Genomic DNA, 26,555 nt, shown 5'->3' on the forward strand with positions numbered 1-26,555 from the left:
TGGTATATCTCGTCTCCTGTTGCCTTTCTTCTTAGAGGTTTATGACTTTAAAAAAACAAATGCTATTACTCTCATTTTATTGGGTTCTGGAGGAAATTCAGAGAATAAAACTGAACTCTTCGAAATTAAGAAGATGATAGCAAAAATAAAAAGCTCAATAAGGAGAAGTAAGAGTAAGAAAATATCCCAGAAATAAAAGCAAAAGGACAGAGATGGAAAATAGAGGATGAGACAATCAGAGGACTAGTCTTGGAGTTTCAGAAAGAGAAAATGTAGACAGCAAAAGGAAGGAAATCAGCAAAGACTGTAGCAGGGAATGTAATGTCAGGATTAAGTTATGTGCTTCTTTTCCTATGTATTTTATTTTGAATTTAAAAAAAGTTTTCACTATGCAACCATACATAATGAGAATGAATAAAACACATGTACAGCCACGTGTTGCTTAACAATGGATATACATTCTGAGAAATGAGTTGTTAGGCAATGTCATCATTGTGCAAACATCACAGTGTGTCTTATACAAGCCTAGATAGATAACTAGGTTATATGGTATAGCTACTGCTTCTAGGCTACAAACCTGTACAGCATGTCACAGTTCTGAATACTGTAAGCAACTGTAACAGAATGATAAGTATTTATATATTTAAACATAGAAAAGTTACAGTAAAAATGCCATATGAAAGATAAAAACTGGTACGTCTGTATAGGACACTTAAAATGAATGGAGCTTCTAGGACTGAAGTTGCTCTGGGTTAATCAGTGAGTGGGTGGTGAGTGAATGCGAAGGCCTAGGACAGTACTATACACTACTGTAGATTTTATAAACACCGTACACTTAGACTACATTAAATTTATTTTTAAAAATTTTTCTTCAATAACTTTTTGACTATTTTGTAGTAATAGCTTAAAACACAAACACATTGTACAGCTATACAAAAACATTTTTCTATCCTTATTCCATAAGCTTTTTTCTATTTTTAAGGTTTTTTTATTTTTTAAATGTTTTCGCTAAAAACTGAGACACAAATACACACATTAGCCTAGGCCTGCACAAGGTCAGGATCATCAATATCATGTCTTCCACCTCAACATCTTGTCCTACCGGAAGATCATCAGGGGCAGTAACATGCACAAAGCTGTCATCTCATGTGATAACAATGCCTTCTTCTGGAATACCTCCTAAAGGACTTGCCTGAAGAGGCTGTTTTACAGTTAACTTTTTAAAAAAAGTAAGTTCAAGGAGTATACTCTAAGATTAAAAAGTATAACATGGTAAATACATAAACCAGAAACATAGTCATTTATTATCATTATCAACTATTATGTACTGTGCATAATTGTATGCACTATACTTTTTAAGTCACTGGCGACTCACTAAGTTTGTTAACACCAACAGCACCACGAACACATGAATATTGTGTTGCAATACAACATTACAACAGCTACAGTGTCGCTAGGTGATAGGAATATTTCAGCTCCGTTAAAATTTTATGAGACCATAGTTATAAATGCCGTCTATCATTGACTGAAATGTTGTTATGTGGCATGTGACTGTATATGCAATTAAATGAATAATTATGAAGCTAGCACTGTATAACTGCCAACCAGGACAAGAAATAGAATATTGCCAGCACCTTGGAGGCCCCCCCAGTATGACCTCACAAGATTAATCCCATTTTGCTCCTTCTCCCCAGAGGTAACCACTATCCTAACAAATATGGTAATTCTTTTCTTACTATACATATACACAAACACACACATCCCTAAACAATATAGCTTAGTTTGTATGTTTTTGAATTTCATGTGAATAGATTATATGAATTTCTATGAATAGAATATTATATGTATTATTTTGCATCTTCTTTCACTCAACATTGTACAATTTATCCATACTGTAATATATAACTAATTTGTTCATTGCTGTACAGAATTATATCCTCACAGATAGCAAGATATATCGATGGTTATATATCCATTCCACTATTATGAACATTTGAGTAGTTTATAGTTTTGGTTTACTGCAAAAAATGCTGCTGCCAACATTCATATACACTTTACTGTATATGCACATTAATTTCTTTACAAGTATTAATTTCTTTATGAGTACATGTCTAGCGGTGGAATTGCTGGATCTTAGAATATTCTTGTCTTCGACTTTATTGGATAATACCAAACCGTCTTCCAAAGTGATTGTGCCCTTTAAACTTAGACATTCTTTATGCTCAAATGTTTTATTTTTGCCAGTCTGGTGCGCGTGTAATGGTATTTCATTGTGGTTTTAATTTGCATTTTCTTGATTACTAATGAAGCTGAATAACTTTATTCATATGTTTATTGGCCATTTGGAGTTCCTATTCTGTAAAGTATCTATATAAGTTTTCTTTTGTCCATTTTTCTAGTGGATTTTCTATCCTTTTAGTTGAAACTCAAATTTACCCAAATCTGTAAGTTTTCTTAGAGCACAGGTAGCTGGGGTGCTTTCCCTTAGCTGTAGCCTATTCTTTATCATTTTGTCAGCATGCTGGTTCTTTCAAGGGGATTTTTTAAAAAATACATTTTATCTAACAGTTTTTGGCAGGCAGGTTGGCACCCTTAACTTGACCTGCTGTTTCTATAAGAAGAAACCTATAAATGTTCTTAAACAGACTTTGAACCAGTCTTCCTGATTTGACCCCCTACCTTTACCCCAAATTTTTGAGCCTTTTGGAGGCTTTGTCATATTAATTGGGTTGCTTCTTAGCTTTCCCTGCCATTAACTTAACAGATCACAGGAAACCAACAATCCCTCTTGTGCATCTATTTTCTACCTTTGTAAACTGTTGCTGGTATATCTCGTCTCCTGTTGCCTTTCTTCTTAGAGGTTTATGACTTTAAAAAAACAAATGCTATTACTCTCATTTTACTGGGTTCTGGAGGAAGCCAAAATAAAAGCAATGTGTTAAATATAGCATCTTTAACCAGAACTACATTTGGCTGGTCACTTTATTTTCAAGCTCACATATACTTAAAACAGTGACATGGTTTTAAAAAGTATCATGTGAGCAACATTAAGAGCTCTGAACATCACAGCTTATACCATCGGACTTGAAATATTTTAAATTTTGATTTAAAATTAGGGCTTTATAGATATGTCCTCAGTGGACTAAGTATTTAAGTACTTAATATCTAAAACAATTTTACAAATCAAGAGAAGACAAACACCCAATAGAAAAGTAGGCAATGTTCATCAACTAATAGTTCACCAGATTTGTTTTCTTTTAGAAGTTAATGTGGGGAAATGCATGTGCCCAGCTTTGCGTACTTTCCTGGAGCACAGGAGGGGAAGGAAGCAGCTTAACATACATGTGGAAAACCCTGAAACTGTCCATTGGCCTTTCTAGGAATTTAACTTAAGGAAATAATCAGATGTTTGCAAAGGCGTATGACTGGTATTTATAACAGTGAAAAAACAAAGAATGACCAATAATGGGGGAATAGTAAGTTACAGTTAAATACTTTGCAACCATTAAAGAATCATGTAATAAAATATTGTCTACTGACAGAGGAATTTTTCTCAAAATGTTAAGTAAAAATAAATGATCAGTGCCTCACATATAAAAAGCAGGATATAAAACAGTCACCTATAATGTTATCCCCAAAATAAATATACGCAGGTTTTTTTTTTTTTTATATGAAGGCTATGTATGAAAGTGCTGGTTTTCTCTAACAGAATGGTGGCCTTATTTTCTAATTTAAACTAAATATATATAACTTTTATAATTTAAAGAGTATCTTCTAATTTAGCTTCATTTGACAATTTTTTTTATTATGTCTAGTACATTTCTAAGTGAATTTAAGGCAGTAGTCTTAGAGATTTTGTAGATTATGGATTAGATATAAAGAAATGAACTAGGAAAAAATAGTTTGGGCTTATGGATACAGTAAGGAGCTTTCCTCAGTGTAGGGATCACGGCCGCATTGAGTTTATTCAGTTTTCTTTTCCCACATAAGTGAAAAATGGGGCAAGCCTACAATTGGAATTGCCTTGGCATGTACCACTCTACTGTATATGATATTAAGTGTCGATGCTAGCAGGGAGAGAAGCAAGTTGCCTCCTATTCAAAATGGGACCCTCTGGCCCAAAAAGAGTCAACCAGTCCTTTCAACTACCTCCTGCAGTGGCAAGAAGGTGTGAGTTTCCCTAAGTCACTGTTTCTCATTCTTTTCAGGTTTGAGGTTTATGCTGCATTTCAGAAATCACAATAACCTTTCCTTTATATCATTTAATTCTCTTTAGGCTCTGTGAGAAAAATTAATATTTCAGAGATGGCTTCTCAGAGACTATTTATATACCCTTTTGCCCCCATTTTCGAGGGCAGGGACAGAGGCAAATTTCCTCCTCAGTCTGACTAGGGAAACTTTTGCTAAGCACTTCCAATGTAATTTTAAAAGATTTTCCTCTTTCTATTGGTCTCTGTACTCTTATAGCTCAGATGTGGTTCTTATAGAAAGTGATGGATAAGTTTTAAAAAAACACTCAGAGTGTCCAAACTGTCTTAACATAATCCTGGTACAGCTAAGCTCATACACTGACTAACAGGTAATAGCTTAGGTTGTGATGTATTGTTTTAATGTTCTGAACACTTGTCAGCTTTCAGTAAAAAGGATAATGTGGGAGAATCATTTATCAACAGTGAAACAGTCTCGATTGCCAGCTATTTATGCTACAAATTAATGACGTATCCTTAAAATATCAATTTTGTGATTCATGTTTTGTCAGGTGGTAGATGTTTTGTGTTCTGTTTTAAACTATGGATGAAAATTTTGTCACAGTCATTGTTTTATCTGTTCCTTTTTTCCCCACCCCCGCCAAAAAACCTCCTGCAATTCTTTGTTGGATTTGTTTCACTTCAAAAAACTTTAACAAGTCTAAAAATAACTTTGGTAATATTTAAATTTTAAAACAAGAGCCAGGAGCAGTGCCTCATACCTGAAATCCCAGCTACTCGGGAGGCTGAGGCAGCCCAGGAGTTCAAGGTTACAGTGAGCTATGATTGCACCGCGGCACTCCAGCGTGGGTGACAGAGTGGGACCTGTCTCTAAGAATGAATGAATATTAAACAGAGGATTTCATTTTCAAAGATTCCTTTTCTCTTAGACTTTGCAGGTGTCGTTAGATAGGAGTATCCAGTCTGTGGTGGTATTTCAGCAGGTTCTGTTTCCTGCAGGCAGAACTGTTTACGTAAGAATGAAGTTTGAAAATGCTTTCTAATGGCTGACATTCATGTTCTTTTCAAGAAGGGATTTGGTTTAGTTAAAAATAACAATTTTTGCAATACTTTTATGAAGATACAAACTTTGACAGAACTTTTAAAATAAATTAGAATACAGTATTGGTTTTACTTTTAAATCTATAAAGTATTTTAGGTTAAATGAAAAGATTAAAAGCAAGTAGAATTACTATTATTTTGCTTATAAATGCTTATCAATTTTAAGGCTTCCAGATTGCACGTTTCGCACTGCAATACTAGTTACCATTTATTCTTTCTCAAAAAAGTGCTGCCTGTTTCTGCCCTTGCAAGTTTTACATTCTGAAGAGTATCCCTAAAACTTTAAAACAAAAATCACATCATCACTTGCTTTAAAAGTTTTTTCTATTACCATATGGTTTCTCAAATGTTAGTAGATGCCATTTTAGAAGGAAGACACATATGTTACTTTTCTAATGAACACTGTAAAATGACCAACAGTAATCTGTACTTATTTCGGTTATGGAGAAAACAAAACCAAAACTTGTTTTCTATTGCTAAATTTGCAAAAGTGAAACTACACAATAATTTTCATTGCTTATCACTCTGTTGTTATGAATTATATTGAGAAAATGTATTAATATATGTTGGCAAATATCAGAGTCCCTCTGCATTATATACAATGCCATATTTTTAAAAATGTATTTAGGGGGTACGAGTGCAGTTTTGTTACATGGATATATTGCGGTTGGTCGTGGTGAAGTCTGGGCGTTCAGTGTAACCATCACCAGGACAGTGTACATTGTACCCATTAAGTCATTTGTCATCCCTCACCCCCATCCCATACTCCTAAATCTCCAGTGTCTACTAATCCACTCTCTATGTCCACCACAACACAATATTTTTTTTCAGTGTTTTGACTGATATTTAATTGTGTAATTTACCAAGAGGATCTTCTGAGAGTACAGGAAAGTACTGAATTTTAGAACAATTCACATGTATTTTTTAAAATGTAGTCAGCCCTTTTATCTATAGCTGGAGAATGCAGGATAAATGAATAATAAATTGGTTACTGGCAAAAAGTACTAATTTTATACCTGCGATATCTATTATTACTCTGGGTATCATTTGACCTTAGTCTGTGAAACAGAGGAGTTCTAACATCCTGTAGTTATCATCATTATAATATTGTTCTAATTTAATCTACCATACAGTTGAAAGCCAAAAGTTTATTATTGGCATGTGCTAAAAATGAAACAGCAACAGGCTTGGAATCTTGAAATCAAATTTAAACTATGCCTCTTAATAGACTTATTATATAGGGTCCTGGGACTAATTCCCTAACATTTCTGAGTCTTAGTTTCTGCGTCTGTCAAATGGGATTAGTGACATCTACTTTTAGGGTGGTAATGAGGATTACAGAATATGTAGATCAAGCACCGAGCACATAAGAAATGCTAAATAAATGGTAGCTATTATTATATAGTCAAGTTAAATGTGTAAATTATGGTACTTTAGTGCCCTTTAAATTGAATAACTAGAAAATTTTGGGCTTTATCAATCTGTTCAACATAAGATGACATGTTAATTTACACCCATAATTTTTTTCTGGTCAATAGATATAAATCTTCTATGTATAAAAGTGGTAGTATGTTTAGGTAACTAACTCCCTTTAGTTCAGGCTGTATAATATGAAGTTCATTTTACTTAAATTAACTGTTAAGCATTTTCCAAAAGAGTACTAAAATACTATTCATGTCATCATATATGCCCAACCTGACACTTTAGTAGAGCACTATATTTCAGAAAAATTAAATTCATCCCTCAAAATTCTAGGCTTTAATATATTAGTCAAACATATAATGTGCTTCAAAGCATCTCTAAGGGCAAAACTGATGTTATATAAAACACTCCTGTTTCTACTTTAGTATTTTTGGTATGTGGTCTCCATGTTAATTTAGTATTTTAATAGCTAGCATGACATTATCTTAATTTAGAATGCCAGTATGCTAATTTAAAAAGACATAATAAGGATCTAAAGAAAAAAGGAAATGACCTAGATACTTTGTATCTTTTAATTATACATCATTTCTATGCCATTATGATACCAAGGATAGTCAGGAGAAAGAAAAACAAATTTTGATGTTTAACTTTACCTCAAAACTATCTACTTGTTGACCCATATAATCTTTAGAAACTCTATCAAACTTAATGGATATTACCATGCAGGTCCCTGCCAAGCAACAGTCGTGAGGATGAGGTGCCTGAATTTTGGAATCAGGCAGAGCTGAATTCAAATCCAGGTCATTCCTTACAATGTGACTTTGGGCAAACAAATGGCTTAATTTCTGTATTCTCATTTCGAAAACAGACTTAGTAGGAAGGATGATTTGAGATAATATATTTATGTAAATCACCTAGCTGTGTAGCTTAGCATATAGAATTACAAATCAATAGTTTCTGATATGATTATTTTTGTGAAAGAGGCATTTTGTTTTACCTACTAAAAAACCTTTTCAGTTTAAAATTTTTCATCTAACTGGCTGTATTGCAGATGTCCACTGAATAATTTTTACATCATTCTAAAGAGTACTTTCTTATTTCTTTCCTCCTCGTTTTTCTAGGGACAAGTTTACCAGTGTTTCCACTAAATACAGTAGTCCCCTCTTATCTTAAGGGGATATGTTCTAAGACTCCCAGTAGGTGCCTAAAACTATGGATGTGACAAACCCTATATATACTATGTTTTTTTCCTGGGCATACCTATGATAAAGTTTAATTTATAAATTAGGCACAGTAATAAATTAACAATAATTAATTTTTTTAAAAAAGAACAATTGTAACAGTATGCCTGCATCACTACTCTTGTGCTTTGGGGTCATTATTTTTAATGAGTAAAATAGCGGCTACTTGAATACAGGCACTGCAGTACCATGACAGTCCATCTGATAACAGAGATGGCTACTAACTGACTAATGGGTAGGGAGCATCTACAGAGTGGATACGCTAGTGGGATAGAGAGATGATTCATGTCCCAGGACACAAGATTCCATTTTACGCTATGCAGAATGGCATGCAATTTAAAACTTATGAATTGCTTATTTCTGGAATTTTCCATTTAATGTTTTCAGACTACAGTTGACTGCAGGTAACTGAAACTTCAGAAAGCAAAACCACAGATAAAAGGGGAATACTGTACCTAAAATTATTCCTTTAAATTGTTTCATCATATATTTAGGAACTGAAGTGTGAAATCAAAAAACATGGGGAAAACGCCACGGCACTCACTCTAGCCTGGGCAACAAAGCAAGACTCTGTCTCAAAAAAAAAAAAAAAAAAAAACCCACACACATGGGGAAAATTTATATAGCAAAAAAACCTCGTCTGGTAGACTGGCATGACAGAGAAACCAAGAAGTTCTCACACTAATATGAGAATCTAAAAATTGAAGAATTAAGCCTTGGCCTTTAACTGAGGGAAGAAAGAATGTGTAGCCTTAACTGAGGTTGAGGTTGGTTCTGAGGGTTTTTTCCTTCCTTTATACTAAAATAAATACGAATATAGACAACTGTTCTCCATTTCCTTTTATTCTTTTGTCTGTAGGATTTAGGAACTATTAATAATTGTGCAATATGAGATATATATAAGTTTGTAGAACATTTGAAAATTAGTCAAACAGATTGTGACACATTTTTAAGGCAAATATTTTTACCTATTTGACCAGTATTTGGGCAGAAATCTTCATTTGTAGATCATGATTGAAAGCAGGAAGGGGAATTTTGCTACCTTTTGCTCTATGTTACTGAGACATCAAGCTTCAGCCGACAAAGTAGAAAGCATTGTTCATCAACTTGAAGACCTGGATATATCTCAGCTTCTTAGTTCTGACATTTATTATAGTAGAGGAGGGCGAAGATTAGTTATGAACACTGATATTGATGTCAGAAAAGACCTGGGTTTGAATCCTGACTTTTCTAGTTACTGTGTCACCTTAGGCAAGTCAACTCTGAATCTATTTCCTCATCTGTGAATGTTGAAAATAGTGCCCATCTCATACGTCTGTGGAGAGGATTAAATGGGATAATACATAATAAAGAAAGAACTTGAGTAGTAGTGCCTAGTAGTGGTGAGATGATACTTACATTCTAGGTATAATTTCATAAATATCTACAATGTTAGCAGCCTCAAATTCTTTTGCAGCACAGATAGAGTATAAATAAGCTAAATAAAAAATAACATACACTGAACACTGTACAAGATACTGGTGACATGAAGAGGCCCAAGACATGGGCCCTACCTAAAAGAAATTACTGTAGAAACAGGATACATATACATCAAAACGTAACATAGGGCTGGGCACAGTGGTTCACGCCTGTAGTCCCAGTGCTTTGGGAGGCCAAGGCAGGAGGATCACTTGAGCCCAGGAGTTCAAGGGTGCAGTGAGCTGTGATCACATCATTGCTGCACTCTGACATAAGTGACAGATGGAGACCCTATCTCAAAAGAAAGGGAAAAAAAAAAGGTAACAGAGTCATCTGTATAAAGTGCTACATGGCAATGAATTAGGGAGTCTAGATGCTATCATGGATCAGAAATACCATGGTGGACACTCCAGATTAGGGGAAGAGATCTTAGCAAAAGCTCCCAGGAGAAATGTGGCAAATATTAATAGTAGGCCCAACAAATATTTATAGAATACGGGATCCCTGAAATGATAAAGAAACCAAATGGTTTGTGTAGAGGACTGGGAAGACATATGATTGGAGAATGAAAGAGGAACAACATTGTGAGCCATATTGAGCTTGCACTATATATAATGGAGAAGCCCCTGAGATTTTTAATCATGATGGGGAAAAAAGTTTTAGCAGTATGGTGGATGGAATGGAAAAAGAAGGAAGAGCCAGGAGGACTACTTAGTATCCACCATTGCAGTGGTAAAGGCAAGAGGTGAGGGAGGGCATGCATTGAGATAGTGGCAGTCAGAGTGGACTGGAAGGAAAAAGTACATGACATAGTGTTATAGGGAGGAATAAATGGGATGTGAGAAAAGGGTCAGAATTGGCAAAACCTCTGCATTTAAGTCAGGGTTACTAAACATAGTGAGAGAAATTCAAATCTCTTTAAGAAAGGAATATTTAGAAATAAGTTATTGTCATACTCGAGGTAGAAACAAGTGGCATTTCAAAGACGTGTGACATACGTTGTTGGAAGAAGGCAATAATTAACTATACATTGTCTCCAACATGTTCTTGCCTTCTTTGAAGATGTAATGTTTATAATTTTATATGTCCCAAACCATATATTATCCTTGTATACTCTTAAGAGTGAGGAAGCATTAGATGGAAACAAAATCAGGTCTTCATTGTAGAAATAACCATGTAATGAAAATTTGCACTCGTTCTTGCCACCGTTGGTCTTAATATTCTGCTTACTATCTATCAATCATTGCCCCTCTTTAAAACTCATGTCACCTATTGCAGGCCTGAGCAAACAAAACAGAGAACACACAACCTGAGAAGGGAGTGCTTGGGATCTACAAGATTTATTCTATTTTCCTCCATCTTTGACACTTGGTTTGAAGAGTGAAAAATGACACAGCTGTTAGGAACTGAGTTACCTAATACAATGACCAGACTGAGGATTGATTCTTCCAGTGAGAAAGAAATACATTATTTCTTCTGTGAAACAGATTATACTTTTAAGAAGCATAGATAAGTTGACCATATTCTCTCTCCATGTAAATAAATATACAGGACCAGAGAAGCCTGTTACAGATCCAAGTGTACTCTTCCCTATTTCTCCATCACTAAACTCACCTTAGAATATATGGCCCATTTGAAGTTTAGTGATTCAAGATTTTCATTTTACAGATAAAGAAACCAAGCCCAGAGACATTAAGTGGCAGGACATTGGTGTCTCAGAGGTCTGAGAAAGACATCTACTCCTTCACTTATGCTGTACTGAAAATTATCTCGGTCTGTAGGTTTTGTTGTTGTAACCCTCTCCTTAGGATGAGTCCTATAAATGATACACAGTGGCATGGTGGCTCGTGCCTGTAGTCCCAGCTACTGGGGAGGCTGAGGTGGGAGGATCCCTTAAGCCCAGATTTTGAGGCCAGCCTGAGCAAGATCTTATCTCTTAAAAAAAAAAAAAAAAAAAAGGCAGCAGCATAGTTTGGAGGAACTGTCGTAAAGTACCCAAAGTTGAAACTAATAGAAACCTCTCAAATGCAAAGAGAATAATCAGTTTTTTTTTCTGCTTGCTAAATAAGATAAAATGCATTCTGCTAAAACCATTTAATAGAAATATTATGAAAGCCTTCCCCTAAAGTATTTTTCTATTTGATTTGAAAACTATTCCATAGCTTATCATCAAAAAACCCCAGTCATCCTTTAGCTAAAGCAGAGATAAATGGGCAGTATGATCACCTGGTGTGTACAGCTGAGTATTTACATTTTTCCTAATGAACAAAGATAAGAAAAGTACAGGTGACTTTAATGTGTAAAAACCACCTTTTAGTGCTAGTGTTAGAGGAAAAATAAATTACCGATTCACACTAATCCTGTCATTGATAACTAGGCCTGTCTAGTCCCTGGCCTCAGCTCTGTTTTGAATCTCATTAGACTTGTCTTGAATGAAACGCTATTTAGGACCACCTCAGTAGAGCAGTTACTCCATTTTTAAAGATAGTTTAGAAGGTTTTAAAATGTTTATGGTCATTGTTGAATTTTCTTTTTTTCTCCACTTTATGTCGCTTAAAGTTTTATGGCAAGGGTTTCTCAATCTCAGCATTATTGACATTTGAAGCTGGATAATTCTTTGTCGTGGGGGCTGTCCTGTGCATTGTAGCATGTTCAACAGTACCCCTCGCTTCTTCTCACTAGATGCCAACAGCATTTCCCCAGTTATGACAAACAAAAATGTCTCCAGACGTTGCCAAATATCCCCTGGAGAGCAAAACTCCTCCCTATTGAGAACCACTGCCTTATGGTATTTGGACAAAAACTGACAAGCCAATGAATATATATTCCATTTATAGTTGTTAAAAATTAATCCATTTGTAGCAGTTGTATTTCCAGGATCTTTTTGCATGTTAATTAATACTTGCTTTCTGAGGTGATATCCTTTTTGTTTTTCCCAAATGGATTTTTTGTATTACACTGAAAAACTGTTGACTGAATTCACTTAAATTGAAGGCTATGCCAACCACACCATTTGGGTTAGTAATAGTTCGGCATCTCTGTCTCTTAACCTGGGGGTGGGGGGAGCCTCTAATTTAGTAAGCAATATTATATCCTTTTGCCAGGTACATTACTGTTTCTAGTTAGAATAGGGAATTGCAATTGAGAGAAATTAAAAGTTACCAAGCTACTCCATTGCAGAGTTAGGTTATAAATTGTAGCCTGTCTGCTTTGGAGTCTTCACTCACTATTCTCCAAAACAGCAGTTCTCACAGTCTGCTCCATGGACTCCTGGGATCCCCAAGACCCTTTTAGAATAATTTTCGTGATAATACATACTTTACCATTTCACTGTGCTTACATTTGCAATGATGGTACAAAGGCAAAGATGACTCAAATTGTTGGCATCTTAATGTATAACAGTCATTGTATTCACTGTCATGCACTCATTAGGAAAAGAAAAAGAAAGTTTTCCACTTAATATCCTTGAGGGAGCAAAAATGTTAAGAATTAATATTTTTGCTCCAAATAAATGTGTCTTTTTAATATCTGTGTGACAAAATGGGAAGATGCATAAAGCACTTATACTGCTTATAGCATTCGATGGCTGTCTCAAAGAAAAGCATGTGTAAGATTAAGGTGTGAATTAAACAAGCCACTTTTTTTAATGGAATACCAGGAGAGAGAAACTATGGTTTTCAACCTTGGGTATTTGGCAGATGTTTTCTCAAAAATTACTGAAGGAAATATAGCACTTTAAGGAAAATAACTGACAGTATTTGTTGCCAATTGATAAAATATAGGTTTCAAACAAAAATTAGAATTTTGGAAGACTTATATCTGCCACTATGAGTTTGACAAACGTGACTCTTTTATATAGTGAACTGTGTCAACATTTGGAAGATCTGCATAACTCAGTGAACCCATATTTTACAAATGACTAACACATGATATTGCAAAATCATGCAAGGGTAAAAGATCCATTCAAAGTGCAAGATAGACCAATGGATTTTAATGTAACAGAGTTATGTTATCAAAAGTTCATTGATACGGTTTCAGATCCCACATTACAACACTAAACTTTAAAAAACTAAATTGTTGAATTTTTGTGTAGTGTCAAAAAAGAATATCTATAATATTTGAACTTAAGCTTCTGGAGGAGCATTAACCTTCCCCTGGCTGACGGGGAAGGACATAGCACCCTCTTTCTCTGGGATTCTCCAGGAGGGAAGGAGGAGTTAGGGGTGGGTGGAGTAGATAAAAAGGGTAGCGTAAAGACCTATTGCTTGACGATCACCTAGTATGTACCAGTGCTTTATATATTAATAACTCTACTATATGATTTACATAAGACCCCCTAAAAATGGTATTAATGAGGGAACAGACTCAAAGAGGTTAAGTCAACTAGCCACCGTCACACAGCTATTAGAGCACTGGAGCTAGGATTCAAACCCGTGTCTGTACAGCTGATTCTCTTTCTAGTAGTATTGTGACACAGGAGGCAGCTAAAAAATATTCTGCTATTCCTTCGTAGATCAAAGTTTCATTATCATTTCAAGTATGATATGACCTCTGTATCCTCACAGTGCCTGGCATTCAGGTGCCAGAAGTGTCTGCTGAACAAATGAATGGAATTTACCTACATATTTTACATGCTTCTCAAGCTATATGATTAACTTTCATAATGTCCATGACTGTTTTATCCATGATCCTCCTTTCATCAATTGCATTTCTTGCAAGAAAATTAAATAGAAATACTCAGCTTTATGCATGTTTTTGTCTGTCTCAATTCTAACGTAAACTCAGTAGCCTCAGGAATGACTGACTCAGTGTCTAGCACACTTGCCATTCTCACTGGGAACCAACAGCATTCAAGTATTCACCTGGAACAACCATTTTGTCCTCACTTAAAAGAAAACATCCTAGTATAGTCAGTTCATAATGGAACTTCTGAACTTCTTAGCATCTTCAGAACGTTTGGCACAGCTGTAAACACACATTGATCAGTTACTATTACAGATAATGATGCCCTTAAGACCCAGACATTTTAGCTTTCCCATTTAAAGGGGGTGAAATATGCACTTTTATTATAGTATACTTTTCATTTCTTCTGCCATGTATCCTTAATAAAAGATGGCAATTCCATATGGTTTTCCTTGAGTTCTAACCATTCTGTTGTACCCCAGTCCTTATAGCAATATCACAGGGTCACATCTGCAACCGAATATCATTTAGCATTCATCCATTTCTTCCAGTGGTGTTCGTTATAAGTCATCATAATCCTCATATTTGTGTGACAAAAACTGATTTTTTTCCATTGATGTCTGTGGTACACCTGGCAGCTTTCCATGTACTCAGTTCTTATCTGATGTAGCCCAGAATCACTGCCTGAAGGCATGCCAAAAGCCTGACTTAGGGTCCAGATTCTTAGCTACTGTTCTATCAATCCATTTGTTCATTTAGTTTTTACTTTCCCTTTTGTTACCTGTAGCTCACAGCTGAGTGGCCTAAACATGTTTTGCGTATGTTCTAACATGTAAGTGAGAATTTGGGAATACTGCCCTAGGTTTTAGACTTAATACTACCTTCCACTTACTTATGTAATGCTTATTCATAAAATCTTCAGTTTTCCTAGGAGGGAAAAGAATGAGCATGTATCGACTACCTGCTAGATGCAGGAACTATGTACTAGACTTGCTTTGGTATCTTATTTTCACAACACATACACACAGGTGATGTCCTTCCTAGTTTATTGATGTGGAAACTGAGGCTCCAAGTAGTAGATACCTCTACCAAGGGCCACAGAAGCTGTTAAGTGGGGTCTGAACAGCTGGGATCTGAAACAGGTCAGTTTAACCACAGATAGGATCCCTAATCAACCACCTGCCACTGCCTGCACGACCTCAGGAAGAGTGATGACATCTTTGCACAGGGTTGAGAGCTAAAACTATAAAGTACTATAAAGTACTATTTAAAATCCAAATACATACAGTGTGTGTGTATAAAACTGGTTGAGGAAACATTACAGAATTACCTTTCAGACCTTTAAATTATGTACTCATTTTCCATAAACTAAATATACAAGCAACTGATTAGTCCCTAAAAATAGATGTCAGGTGACAGAGATTGGCTGAGCAGGAATAGGAGCATCTTCAGAACAGAAGCCAGGGAAGTTTATGCTTCCCCAACACATTACCGTTCTGTTCACTGTTCCAGGACCTTCCTACTTCTCTGTAAAACTCTGGCCCAAAGCAGCTCTTCTACATTAGTCACCAGTTTCCATTAATCAGTGGTGGCTTGTGCCAGATCTATAGCAGAGTCATTTCAGGTTATTCTGGTTTATTATAGGCTTTCAATAAATAGTCAGTCCACTTGCCCAAATCTAGCAGGTAATCAATGCCTTGTGATACGGAAACATCAAGAAATTCTTCTTGACAGTGTTCAGAGAACAATGTGAAGCCCTGGGGCCTATTCTCAGAATTGGGGTGGTGGGAACGCTGTCCTGTTGACTAAGCCTCTTAGATAAGCAGACAGTTTGCAAGGTTCAGGAAGCTCCCTGTGAAGATAATTTAGGTGGAGGTTTTGGGTTTAGTGGCTTAATTACTTAACATTTATAAGTGAAGTCATCATTCTACAATTATTACCTTTTAACTTTCATTCCTAAACAGAACAACAAAAAAGTTATTACTTTATAAATATAATTTCTAACCAGATTGATAATTAAAACAATATCTTGTTAGTTTGCTCTGTGAATTAGTTTAAACATGTTTGTAACTGAGATTTCGTACTGTTATTGGCTGACATAAACAAAAGCAAGCAATAATAAAGGCTGACAAAGAGATAACACCCAATCTAAGTTTATTCCTAAATGCCATCTCTTTTAGAGAACAAATTAAAAGTTCTAAGAGAGGTAATGATATGGTTATGAACTTTGTTGTATAGGTGATAAACATTCTTTAATATGTAGAGTTGCAAAATCAACAGGTTGCTGCTACTGTTCATATTTTTGAAGGTCTGCTTAAGAACACATGATCAAAAAAGGAATGGGCAGTCTTTTTAACTATAAGCAGAAGGATAGAAATTCTTTTTAGCTATTAATACATAATACAGTTTTGTTCTAAAGTCAGCATGAAAATTCCTGAAAAAGACTGCAAAGGCAATCACAGCAGCAACAAAAATAAATAAATGGGACCTGATCAAATTAAAAAGCTTCTGCATAGCCAAGTTAACTATCACAATAGCAAACAATCTACAGAATGGGAGAAAATATTCACATGCTACATATCTGATAAAGGGCTGATAACTAGAATCTATATGGAATTCAAAAAAATCAAACAACCCATTAAAAAATGGGCAAAGGACATGAACAGAAACTTTTCAAAGGAAGATAGACTAATGGCCAACAAACATATGAAAAAATGTTCAACCTCTGTAATCATCAGGGAAATGCAAATCAAAACCACCATGAGATATCACTTAACTCCAGTGAGAATGACTTTTATCAAAAACTCCCAAAACGATAAATATTGGCGTGGATGCGGAGAGATAGAAACACTCATACACTGCTGGTGGGACTGCACACTAGTGCAACCTCTGTGGAAAGTAATGTGGAGATACCTCAAAGAGCTAAAAGCAGAGCTACCATTTGATCCAGCAATCCCATTACTGAGGATCTACCCAAAGGAACAAAAGACATTCTATAAAAAAGACATCTGCACTAGAATGTTTATAGCAGCACAATTCACAATTGCAAAGATGTGGAAACAACCCAAGTGCCCATCAATACATGAGAGGATTAATAAAACGTGGTATATGAATGTTACTACTGTATGTGCACATAAGTATTGATCAGTTAATACCAATTTGATGGTGAGCACATGTGGCGCTTGTTCATCAGGTGTCAGGCAGGTGGGAGGAGGGCATGAGTATATTCACACCTAATGGGCGCAGTGTGCACCATCTGGGGGATGGACATGCTTGAAGCTCTGACTCAGGTGGGGCAAAGGCAATGTGTGTAACCTAAACATTTGTACTCCCGTAAGATGCTGAAATGAAAAATAAATAAAAAAATAAAGTCAGCATGAAAATTCCTTAGGAAGATACAATATTAGAAATCATGATATCATCCAATATGAAATGCAGTAATTAATTTTTCCTCCAGTATTAAAAGGATCACTGTTTCATTGGTTTATTAAAGTACATTTTTATGAGCAAATGTAGCAAAATGTTAAGAATTGGTAAATACAGGTAAAAAGTAAATATCCATTGCACAATTCTTTCACTTTTTCTGAGGGTTGAAAATTTTCAAAACAACAAATTATATATCTTTTAAACACTATTAAACACTAAACCTACCTGTACTCTTGTAGTGAGAAGTTTACAAAATGAAAAGAGAAGCAGATTCACATTTTTCATCTTTGTCCTCAAGGTGTATTTTCATTCAGTGGAGAGGGCAGAGTGGTCCTCGCTGTTGAAAGACTAGCTTTATCCAGTCTTATTGCAAGCCAGACAGGAAGTTTATAAAAGTAATGTATCTGGATTAGTCTTTTCTAAGTCATAAGAAATTGTGGTTTCAGCTAGGATGACATTAGGAATGAGAGATGTAGGACCACACTCTAAGACTGTAAAACGATTTTGACTCTTTAATAGAAGACGTGGGCATAACTGTAATGAGACTCGATTGTATTTAGAAAGATGCCTATATAAGATCTTAAAATGAGGGGAAAAAAATCGATGTCCTAAGCAATTAAAGGGGTAGGAGGCATCTTTTTGGGGTGATGGAAATACCCTCTCTCTTCATCGTGGTGGTAGTTACATGACTATGTAACAAAACTCATGAATTATACACTTAGAAAATAATAAATGTTATTGTATGTAAGTGACACCTTAATAACGGTGATTATAAAAATAAAGCCCAAGCAACTAAAAATGATAATTGCTACATAAACCACAACCTCATCATTCCATTTTGGGGACACTTCAGAAGAAATGACTTCATTCTTAATTTTGTATAAAAGAAGAATATAACACTATTTGAGTATGTGTAGATGGGACATGTTAGTGCCTGGTAGTACCTGAAGCCAGAGTTCAGTGTGACCATGCTGACTGTGGAGTGAGAAACTAAGAGAACTGTATTTTGATTCTCCTTTGATAGTCATGACAGTTAAATCCCAACACTGTTTTTCTCCTTCTCTAGCCCCGGACTGAGACCAGATGTAAGCTCTCCTCCATCTAGCTCTTCAACAGCAACGGGACCACCTCCCAAACTCTGCCTGGTGTGCTCTGATGAAGCTTCAGGATGTCATTATGGAGTCTTGACTTGTGGAAGCTGTAAAGTATTCTTCAAAAGAGCAGTGGAAGGTAGTGTGTGTTTTGAAGAGTTTTATTTTCCCTCTATTTGGTTCCCATTTCTCAGAATGGATTTTGAAATTCTCATTATATGCAAAGCCCATTAAGGCAGATGTCAGTTAAGAGGGGAGAGGAGGGTATTTTAAACACACACATGCAGAACTAGAATAAAACAGTAAAGTATAAATTGATGCAAGAGAGTTTGGTCAGGGAGCAGAAGGTAACAATGTAAGACAGTGCTATAATGTGAAGTGATGGTGCTAAGTTTGGGCAGTAACATAATGGTCATTGTGTTAGAATTATGAGCTTTGATTCCCACAAGCTAGTTGGTTTCATAGCTGTCAACTATACCAGTCTGGCATAAATGACTGACAGTGGGAAGTGTGAGAGGAGATAAAACACATTCATTTCATTCATTGTTTTTCTATTAAGCCAGGGCACCAGTGGTACAAATACCATTAAGATCCAATCCCTGCCCTCAGTCTACTAAAGTGAAAGACGAGTTAACAATTACGAGGTACAGAGATTATAATACAGAGGAGGAAGTGATAAACTCTGCCCGATGAGGTCAAGAAAGAAGGTATTTTAGAGAAGGCGACTTCACTAATACAAACTTTACCCTTGTTGTGGATTCAGAGTGATGACAGGGCAATGGCATTTTCTCCCTGAAGAAGGAGAAATTCATTCCATAGAAAATTGTCACTGGAAGGGATTCTGAAATTTTCTAATATTACCAGTGAATCCTCTTGGGAAAAAGTCATGCCATTTAGTTATATATAAAGCAGTTAAAGACAGTGTGGCCTGAACATATTACCTGAAGCTCTGATTATATTAATTTTTAAAGAAATACAATTACTCATTCACTGTATGAGGATTATTGTTATTTGGCTAGAGTTGTGTTTGCATATTCTTGAGCATTAGATGAGTCATCTTCTTTTGTTTGGATTACTTGTTAATACATTAGCAAACTATAAAATTACTCATGTTACCTCACACAGACTACAAGGATGCCAGCTATGACCAGGGTAGTAGCTCCCACCTATTGAGTTATAAGTAAAACCCACGCCTGCTTAGTACCACACCCCTAACAAAGTGGATGTTATTTAACAGATATACAAAAGGAGAAAGCCTCTTCTTGTTCTCACTTTACTTTATTCAGCACTTCTTAACTGCTTATGTATTTCCTCTGTGTAAATTCAGTGATAATAGTAATATAATACAGATCCTCCAAGTTAGGATTTTTCAACTTTATACGCATTCATTATGCTTCTTGACTTACAATGGGGTTACCTACAGATAAACCCATCATACATTGAAAATATCTTAAGTTGAAGACACACTTTTGACTTATAGTGGATTTATTGGGATGTAACCTCGTTGTTAGTCAAGGAGCATCCATATGGTATATAATGTGTAATACTGACAAGTTGATTTTTGACAGTGAAATTCAGAATGAGACAGTGGAGTTTTTAAAAGAATAGGTATTAAAAGAATCCTACAGTGAGCTATGACGGCACCACTGCACTCCAGCCTGGGTGACAGGAATGAGACCCTGCCTCTTAAAAGTGAATAAATAAGTAAGGAAGACCAGGAATGGTGGCTCATGTTGGTAATCCCAGCGCTTTGGGAGGCCCAGGCGGGAGGATCACTTGAGGCCAGGAGTTAGAGACAAGTTTGGGCAACACAACGAGACCGTGTCAACAAAAAATTTTTAAAAACTACCTGGACATGGTAGTGTGCACTTCTAGTCCTAGCTGCTCAGAAGGCTAAGACAGGAGGTTGACTTGAGCCCAGGAGTCCGAGGTTGCAGTGAGGTATGATTGCAGCACTGCACTCCAGCCTGGGTGATAGAGTGAGACCCTATCTCAAAAAATAAATAAATAAAATTTTAAAATACTTCTCATTTTCCTCCATTTTAACTAAAATCATTCTTTAAAACAGAGCTACAAATTCAAATGCTTATAGGGACCAACTATATGTCATTCTGGCCAAATATAACACAGTTGGGCAAAGAAGGTTAGGTATTGCTATTAGAGTGTGTATACATGCCCTACCTGAAAGCATCCAAATACAATTAAAACAGAAAACAAAGCTAAATATATCCCCCATATACAAGGCCACTATAGGCCGTGTGCCCTGTGTGCTTAATCCCTGCTTTAAAATTAAATTCTTGTTTTTCAGGTAAAATTTAATTGATTACTAATTGTACTATTTCAAAATGTTTATCATTTAACTATTTCAGTAAAATATCATTAAATTACATGATTAGTAAGAAAGGATTTAAGTGTCGAATATGTTAAGTAAATCATTTTGTTTCCTCCTTTATTTGGATTTTAATATTCTCAAAGGCTTTCCAGCTCTAAAATTCTATAATCCCTTAATAACCTAACTCATAGCAGGTCTTCTGTGTTTCCTATCCAGACACAATGGAAACACACTTTAAAGCCTAGATACGTATTTTGGAGCACTGTCTTAAACAGTTATGCAAATCGTACAAGCATCTTTATCTTAAGTGCTATACTTAGCACTCCATTTTAATACCTGCTAGACATTATGGGTTATCCCCCAAAGTTGGGATAGTATAATAAATACCCAAACATTTAGCTATTCTTAGGGTTTTACTTATTTATTCTCCATGAAACCCAGATCAAGGATAAATTTTGTTTTCTTTTTAATTCATTATTCTGGGAGTCACTTTTCTGCATACAGAACAGAACGATGGGTAGCTCCATTTCTTTCCGTGTATACTGTATCAGCGATCTTCGTTTCCCAGCCCACGAAGTCCCTTTTTCTTATATTCCCTTTGCCCAAAAGTATTAATACATGTAATCTCTTTATTGGCAGGTAATAATGGAGATACATATCAGCTACCCTTAATTTACCATGTGGCAAGTACTATGTTATATATATGTCATACCATTTAATGGCTTTGTGAGCTCTTGGATGCTATCACGATCTGTACTTGACAGACTAGGAAATTCAGAGACTTTAAGTGGCAGAGCTGAGATTCAAACACGGCTGTCTCCAAACAAGACCGTAACCTCAATACTATACTGACTCTCATTTCCTGTACCACTTTGATCTTGCTTATGTCCATGCATCACTGTTAACATTTTTTTTTTTTGGCTTACATTTTTTTAAAACTTAAAAACTCATTTTTAAGAAAAACTTTACTATTCCTACTATATTAGTAATCTGGTGCTGCATAATTAAGCCCCAGACATAGGGGCTGAAAGCAACAAACATTTATTATGTTATACAGTTTCTGAGAGGCAGGAATCTGAAAGCAGCTTAGTTGGGTGGTCCTAGGACTCTAATGAAGATACATTCAGGCTATTGGTAGGGGCTGCTGTCATCTGAAGGCTTAACTGGGGCTGGAGGATTTACTTCCAAGCTCATTTAACATGGCTCTGAGAAGGAAGCCTCAATTCCTCACTACATTGACCCCCTCTAGACTGTTTTCAATATAGCAGCTAGCTTTCCCTGGAACAAATGATCCAAGAGTGTGTATGACTAATGCGGAAGCAATAATGTCTTTTATAACCTAATTTCAGATGTGACATGCCATCTTTATTAATGTCATGCAGACTAATGCTAGTCTAGTATGGGACAGGACTACACAAAAGCATGAATACAAGGAGGCAGAGATCACTGGGAGCCATCTGGGAGGCTGACCACCATACCTACCATAAATAGAAAACCTGAATCACTTGCCAAAAATAGTATTTATTTTTATGGTTAAAATCTATGTACATAAATCAATGTTAAGATATTTCAGCTGACTTGAAGGTTCTTCACCTGACATCTCTTTTATTAGGGAATTTACCAAGTGGTAGAGAAGACACAGGAACTCCAAACTAAAATGTCTGATTGTCTTATCAAAAGGATTGACAGGAAATGACAATTAGTGGTACATGACCATGTGTTATGAAATAGTGAAGACAAGTTAAAACTCATTTTATAGGTAAGGAACAGGCAGGCCTTACCCAACTTCATGGTAATAACCAGATAGGACTAATTTTAATTTATGAAGGTACAATAATAGCCCTGATCAGTAGCTCAGATTCTCAGTTGTACTTAAGGCATACCTAAGATAAAGAAATCAATATTAATATAATATACACATTCTGATATTTCAGTTGGATATAAATAAAGCATCAGAATTTCTTTCTATTGTTCTAGTAACTACAAGTAGTGATTTAGGAATATTCTTATGGGGTAAAACTTTTTTGTATTGTAACTGCTTCAGCAATGGACGCATCTGTTCTTCCGACTTTCACTTTATAGGGGATTATTGGGTTAGTGCTTCCATGTCATGTCCAGGTAAAGTAAAGAAGCTAGGAAACTTAGAGAATACAGAAAGGAATTGAAACAGCTGGTACACACGTTTGGCATTGAAGAGGAGCTCTGGAACAAAGCTGAATTGTAGTCTATTAGTCAACTTTGTGGCCTATTCATCACAGACAAGGAATTGAACCTGATACAGTTAACCATCTACCCAGAGCTAGTATTTAAAGAGCACTCTGATTTATCGTATCAGGAAAAAGCAAATGTATTAATAGTTCATTTTCATCCAAATCATGTCTTAGGTTGTCCTAGGCATAAAGGATCTTTTCCCAGAAACCAGAACTAGTAGATATTTAACCTAGTGAGTTGATAATTATGATTCTTTTTTTCGAATACGATTTATTCTAGAGAAATACCCTGCAGAGTCTTGTGAAGACCGTCCCCTTTAGTGTAAGGTATATAGACTCTTAGTTATCTACATAGATGGGCTGGTCCTGTGAAGGAGACTTCTTCCCATTTTTGCCAGGCCATCCGATGCTCAGATAATTTTCTTCAACATTCAATAACCAGATTAAAAGAAGACATCAAGAATGGGCACGTGGGAGGTGGAGAGACTTAAATTTTCCTTGAAAATTTTTGCCAGGAGAGAACTGTGATTCTACTTCTTAAAACATTATTTAACTCTGTGTGCCAGAAGATTTTAGATAGTAACAATCTTTAAATTAATATTTGAGGTCAAAGGTGAATTCAAACATCTTTATATTCTAAAAGCATGTGAAATAATGCTTTCTGTAAGATCAACAGATAGTAGTTTAGTTTGCTAAGTCTGTGATTCATCTGACAGCATTAACACTCAAGATTAAATATTGCTGTTTACCTATCATTTCATTTAAAGTAAGGAGGAGGGGCACATTTTATTTGCATATGGTGGTATAATGTTGAATGAAAATCATTTTGGGACTCCTACAGTATTTTCAAACCAGTTTCCTCTTTCTGTAGACCTCTTTAGCATTAGATCAGAAGTCATAATAAAATAGCAATTACAGACAGCATCTGCAACTGTTAGTAAAATACAATTTGTCAAAAAAAAAAAAAAAAATGGTTACCCTTGGTGGGTAGTGATTTGGTTTGGGAGGTTTGTGGGGTACTTTTCTGTTTCTTGATCTGAGAGTTGATTACATGGCGGAGTGCTTGGCTTGTGAGAATTTATTGAGTAGTACACTTACGAGTTGTGTACTTTTATGTATGTATACTACGGTAAAGTATTTTTAATGAACTGTTTTCAGTTTGTTGAATGGAAAAGACAAGTCTTTTTTGTGTGTGTTTGGTTTTCAGTTGACCTCTCAACTTTGTGATGGCAATGTAGGCAAGAACACTTCCCTCATCAATACCTGTGTGTGGGCCTCTGCTGTGTTCCATCTAAAACAAAAACAGAGGCTGTCCATAAAAAATATCCTTTAAGACTTGTGAAATTTTAACAGTTCCATTTATTCCATATAGGACAGCACAATTATCTCTGTGCTGGAAGAAATGATTGCATCATTGATAAAATTCGAAGAAAAAACTGCCCAGCGTGCCGCTACAGGAAATGTCTTCAAGCTGGAATGAATCTGGAAGGTAATGTAAATACCTGAAAGCAACTCTTTCTCTCTATATCACATAAAAATTTAATATTTTACTTTTGAAGATACAAATAAGCAGATGCAATAATCCAGTCAATTCAGCATATATATTTGCTTGACTAGCATAATTTTATATTATTGCCCAATAAAAATAGGAATTTCTTTCATGAATATATCATATTCTGTTTATTTACCAGTTCTTATTACACAGAGAATTCAGTACAGCCAGACTATATACCAAGAAAGGAAATTATGTAATAATGAAACTTGTACAACATGAGGCAACTTTTTCTTTCTTATTCCTTTCTTCAGCCTCAAAACTATTTCCTAGGGCTGGAAATGTTTCTGTATATTTGCATGTCCATTTTTCTGTCTTTTAGAAATACATGTTTTATTATAGATCTGCAAAGAAAGAAAAACTCCTCAGAGAAGCATTGGAAGGGCTTTGTTTTGTTTATTAAGAAGAAACCTGAAACTAGTTATAAGTTAGAGTTTTGTATCTTTGTTTACATAACAACTTGTATAATTAACATTGATCTCACCATTTACAAACTTCCCTCTGAAAAAAGTCTGGTATTCTGTTCTAGTTGAAATTGCAGGGTCTATGAAGATGGTGGTGGTGATCTAATAATCCATGTGTTTAATATTTGTTGTGATGGGCTTTTACTCAGCAAGTATGCACCAACAAGCTAGTCACTAGGCATAAAATGAATAAAATAGTGCCTGTATTCAAGGACTGTACTGTTTAGTTAGGTTGCAGAGTCAATCACAAACTAGCCTGGCACATCATAAAAGGAATAGAGCCACAGGAGCAAGAGGGAGGGCGGGTACCAAATTTTGTCCGGGAAGTCAGGGAAGAAGTAATGTTGAATTTTAAACCTATAAGCTGAGTAGGATGAAAAATAAGGACAGAGACATGATCAGATTTGTATTATAGAGAGACTAACTAAATGTGTATAGCAGTCATCCAGATGAGAGATGGTGATGTTGAGAGAGAATGGAAACCATGTGGTTCTCTTGACAGGAGATACTAACTGTTGGTGCTATCTATCTAGCACACTGTGTGTGTTGTTAATCGATTTATGGGTATGACTGTGAAGAGTCTAATTCCCCAGACCACACAAACAGCTGTATGTAAGTTTGACCAGGTTATTTAAACTTGACTATAGAGTGCCAACATGTAAACATTGATTTAAGTAAAATCATAGCTGCCCACTTTTCTGTTAGGTGTTACAAAAGCTAGAGATTACAAATTTACGTAGACGTTTTCTTTCAGTGCCACAAGGGTAGTTTATTTTTGTTATAAAAACAACATTATTCCCCACTTTCTTACATAGGAAATCTCTGCCTAGATTTTACCAAGTTTCATTTTGTTGCTCTCTAATCTCCTGTGTATGTCATATTTTTTGACCATTTAAGGCACATGAGTTTTTACTGATTCTTTTTTCTCCAGCCCCAGTTTTACTAGTTTTCTCTAATGCCATGTTTTCATCTCAGCTATTTTTTATATTTAGAAATAGGATTTCAATATAGCTCAAAGGATAAAGCCAAATAAAATTCTATCATATCTCTAATGTAGTATGGTTGCTTACGCAGTAACATTTTTAGGTGCTTTCCCAAATACATATCAAGTTCAAGATCTTTGGAGCTTTAAGTGTATAACGATTCTCTGGGCAATTCCTCCCTATCCAAAATATAAGGGAATTCTTCAGTCAAAAGAAATAAGATATATCAACCATAAAGTAAATGATTCTGATGGACTAGGTTACTCAGTTTGTCCTTTTTCTTCTCCTTCATATAGTTTAATAACAATTGTAGCGTCCTTTGCCCCTACCTCACTAGAAGATGACCAAGAAGTGACTGACTTTCTATTATCAAGTATACCATCA

At 35.6% G+C, this 26,555-nt stretch overlaps 1 protein-coding gene across 1 annotated transcript in view; it reads left to right on the forward strand.

The window, feature by feature from the left end:
* The window catches only part of NR3C1 (nuclear receptor subfamily 3, group C, member 1 (glucocorticoid receptor)), a 151,259-nt gene that overhangs the window by 76,677 nt on the left and 48,027 nt on the right, over window positions 1–26,555 (forward strand). The window contains exons 3-4 of the mRNA XM_012645780.1: window positions 18,606–18,769; window positions 24,545–24,661. Of these exons, the coding sequence (XP_012501234.1) occupies window positions 18,606–18,769; window positions 24,545–24,661 (281 nt within the window). The remainder of the gene's footprint in view (window positions 1–18,605; window positions 18,770–24,544; window positions 24,662–26,555) is intronic.

Source organism: Propithecus coquereli, unplaced genomic scaffold (genome assembly GCF_000956105.1).
Source record: "Propithecus coquereli isolate 6110/MARCELLA unplaced genomic scaffold, Pcoq_1.0 Scaffold236, whole genome shotgun sequence".
Classification (NCBI taxonomy): domain Eukaryota; kingdom Metazoa; phylum Chordata; class Mammalia; order Primates; family Indriidae; genus Propithecus; species Propithecus coquereli.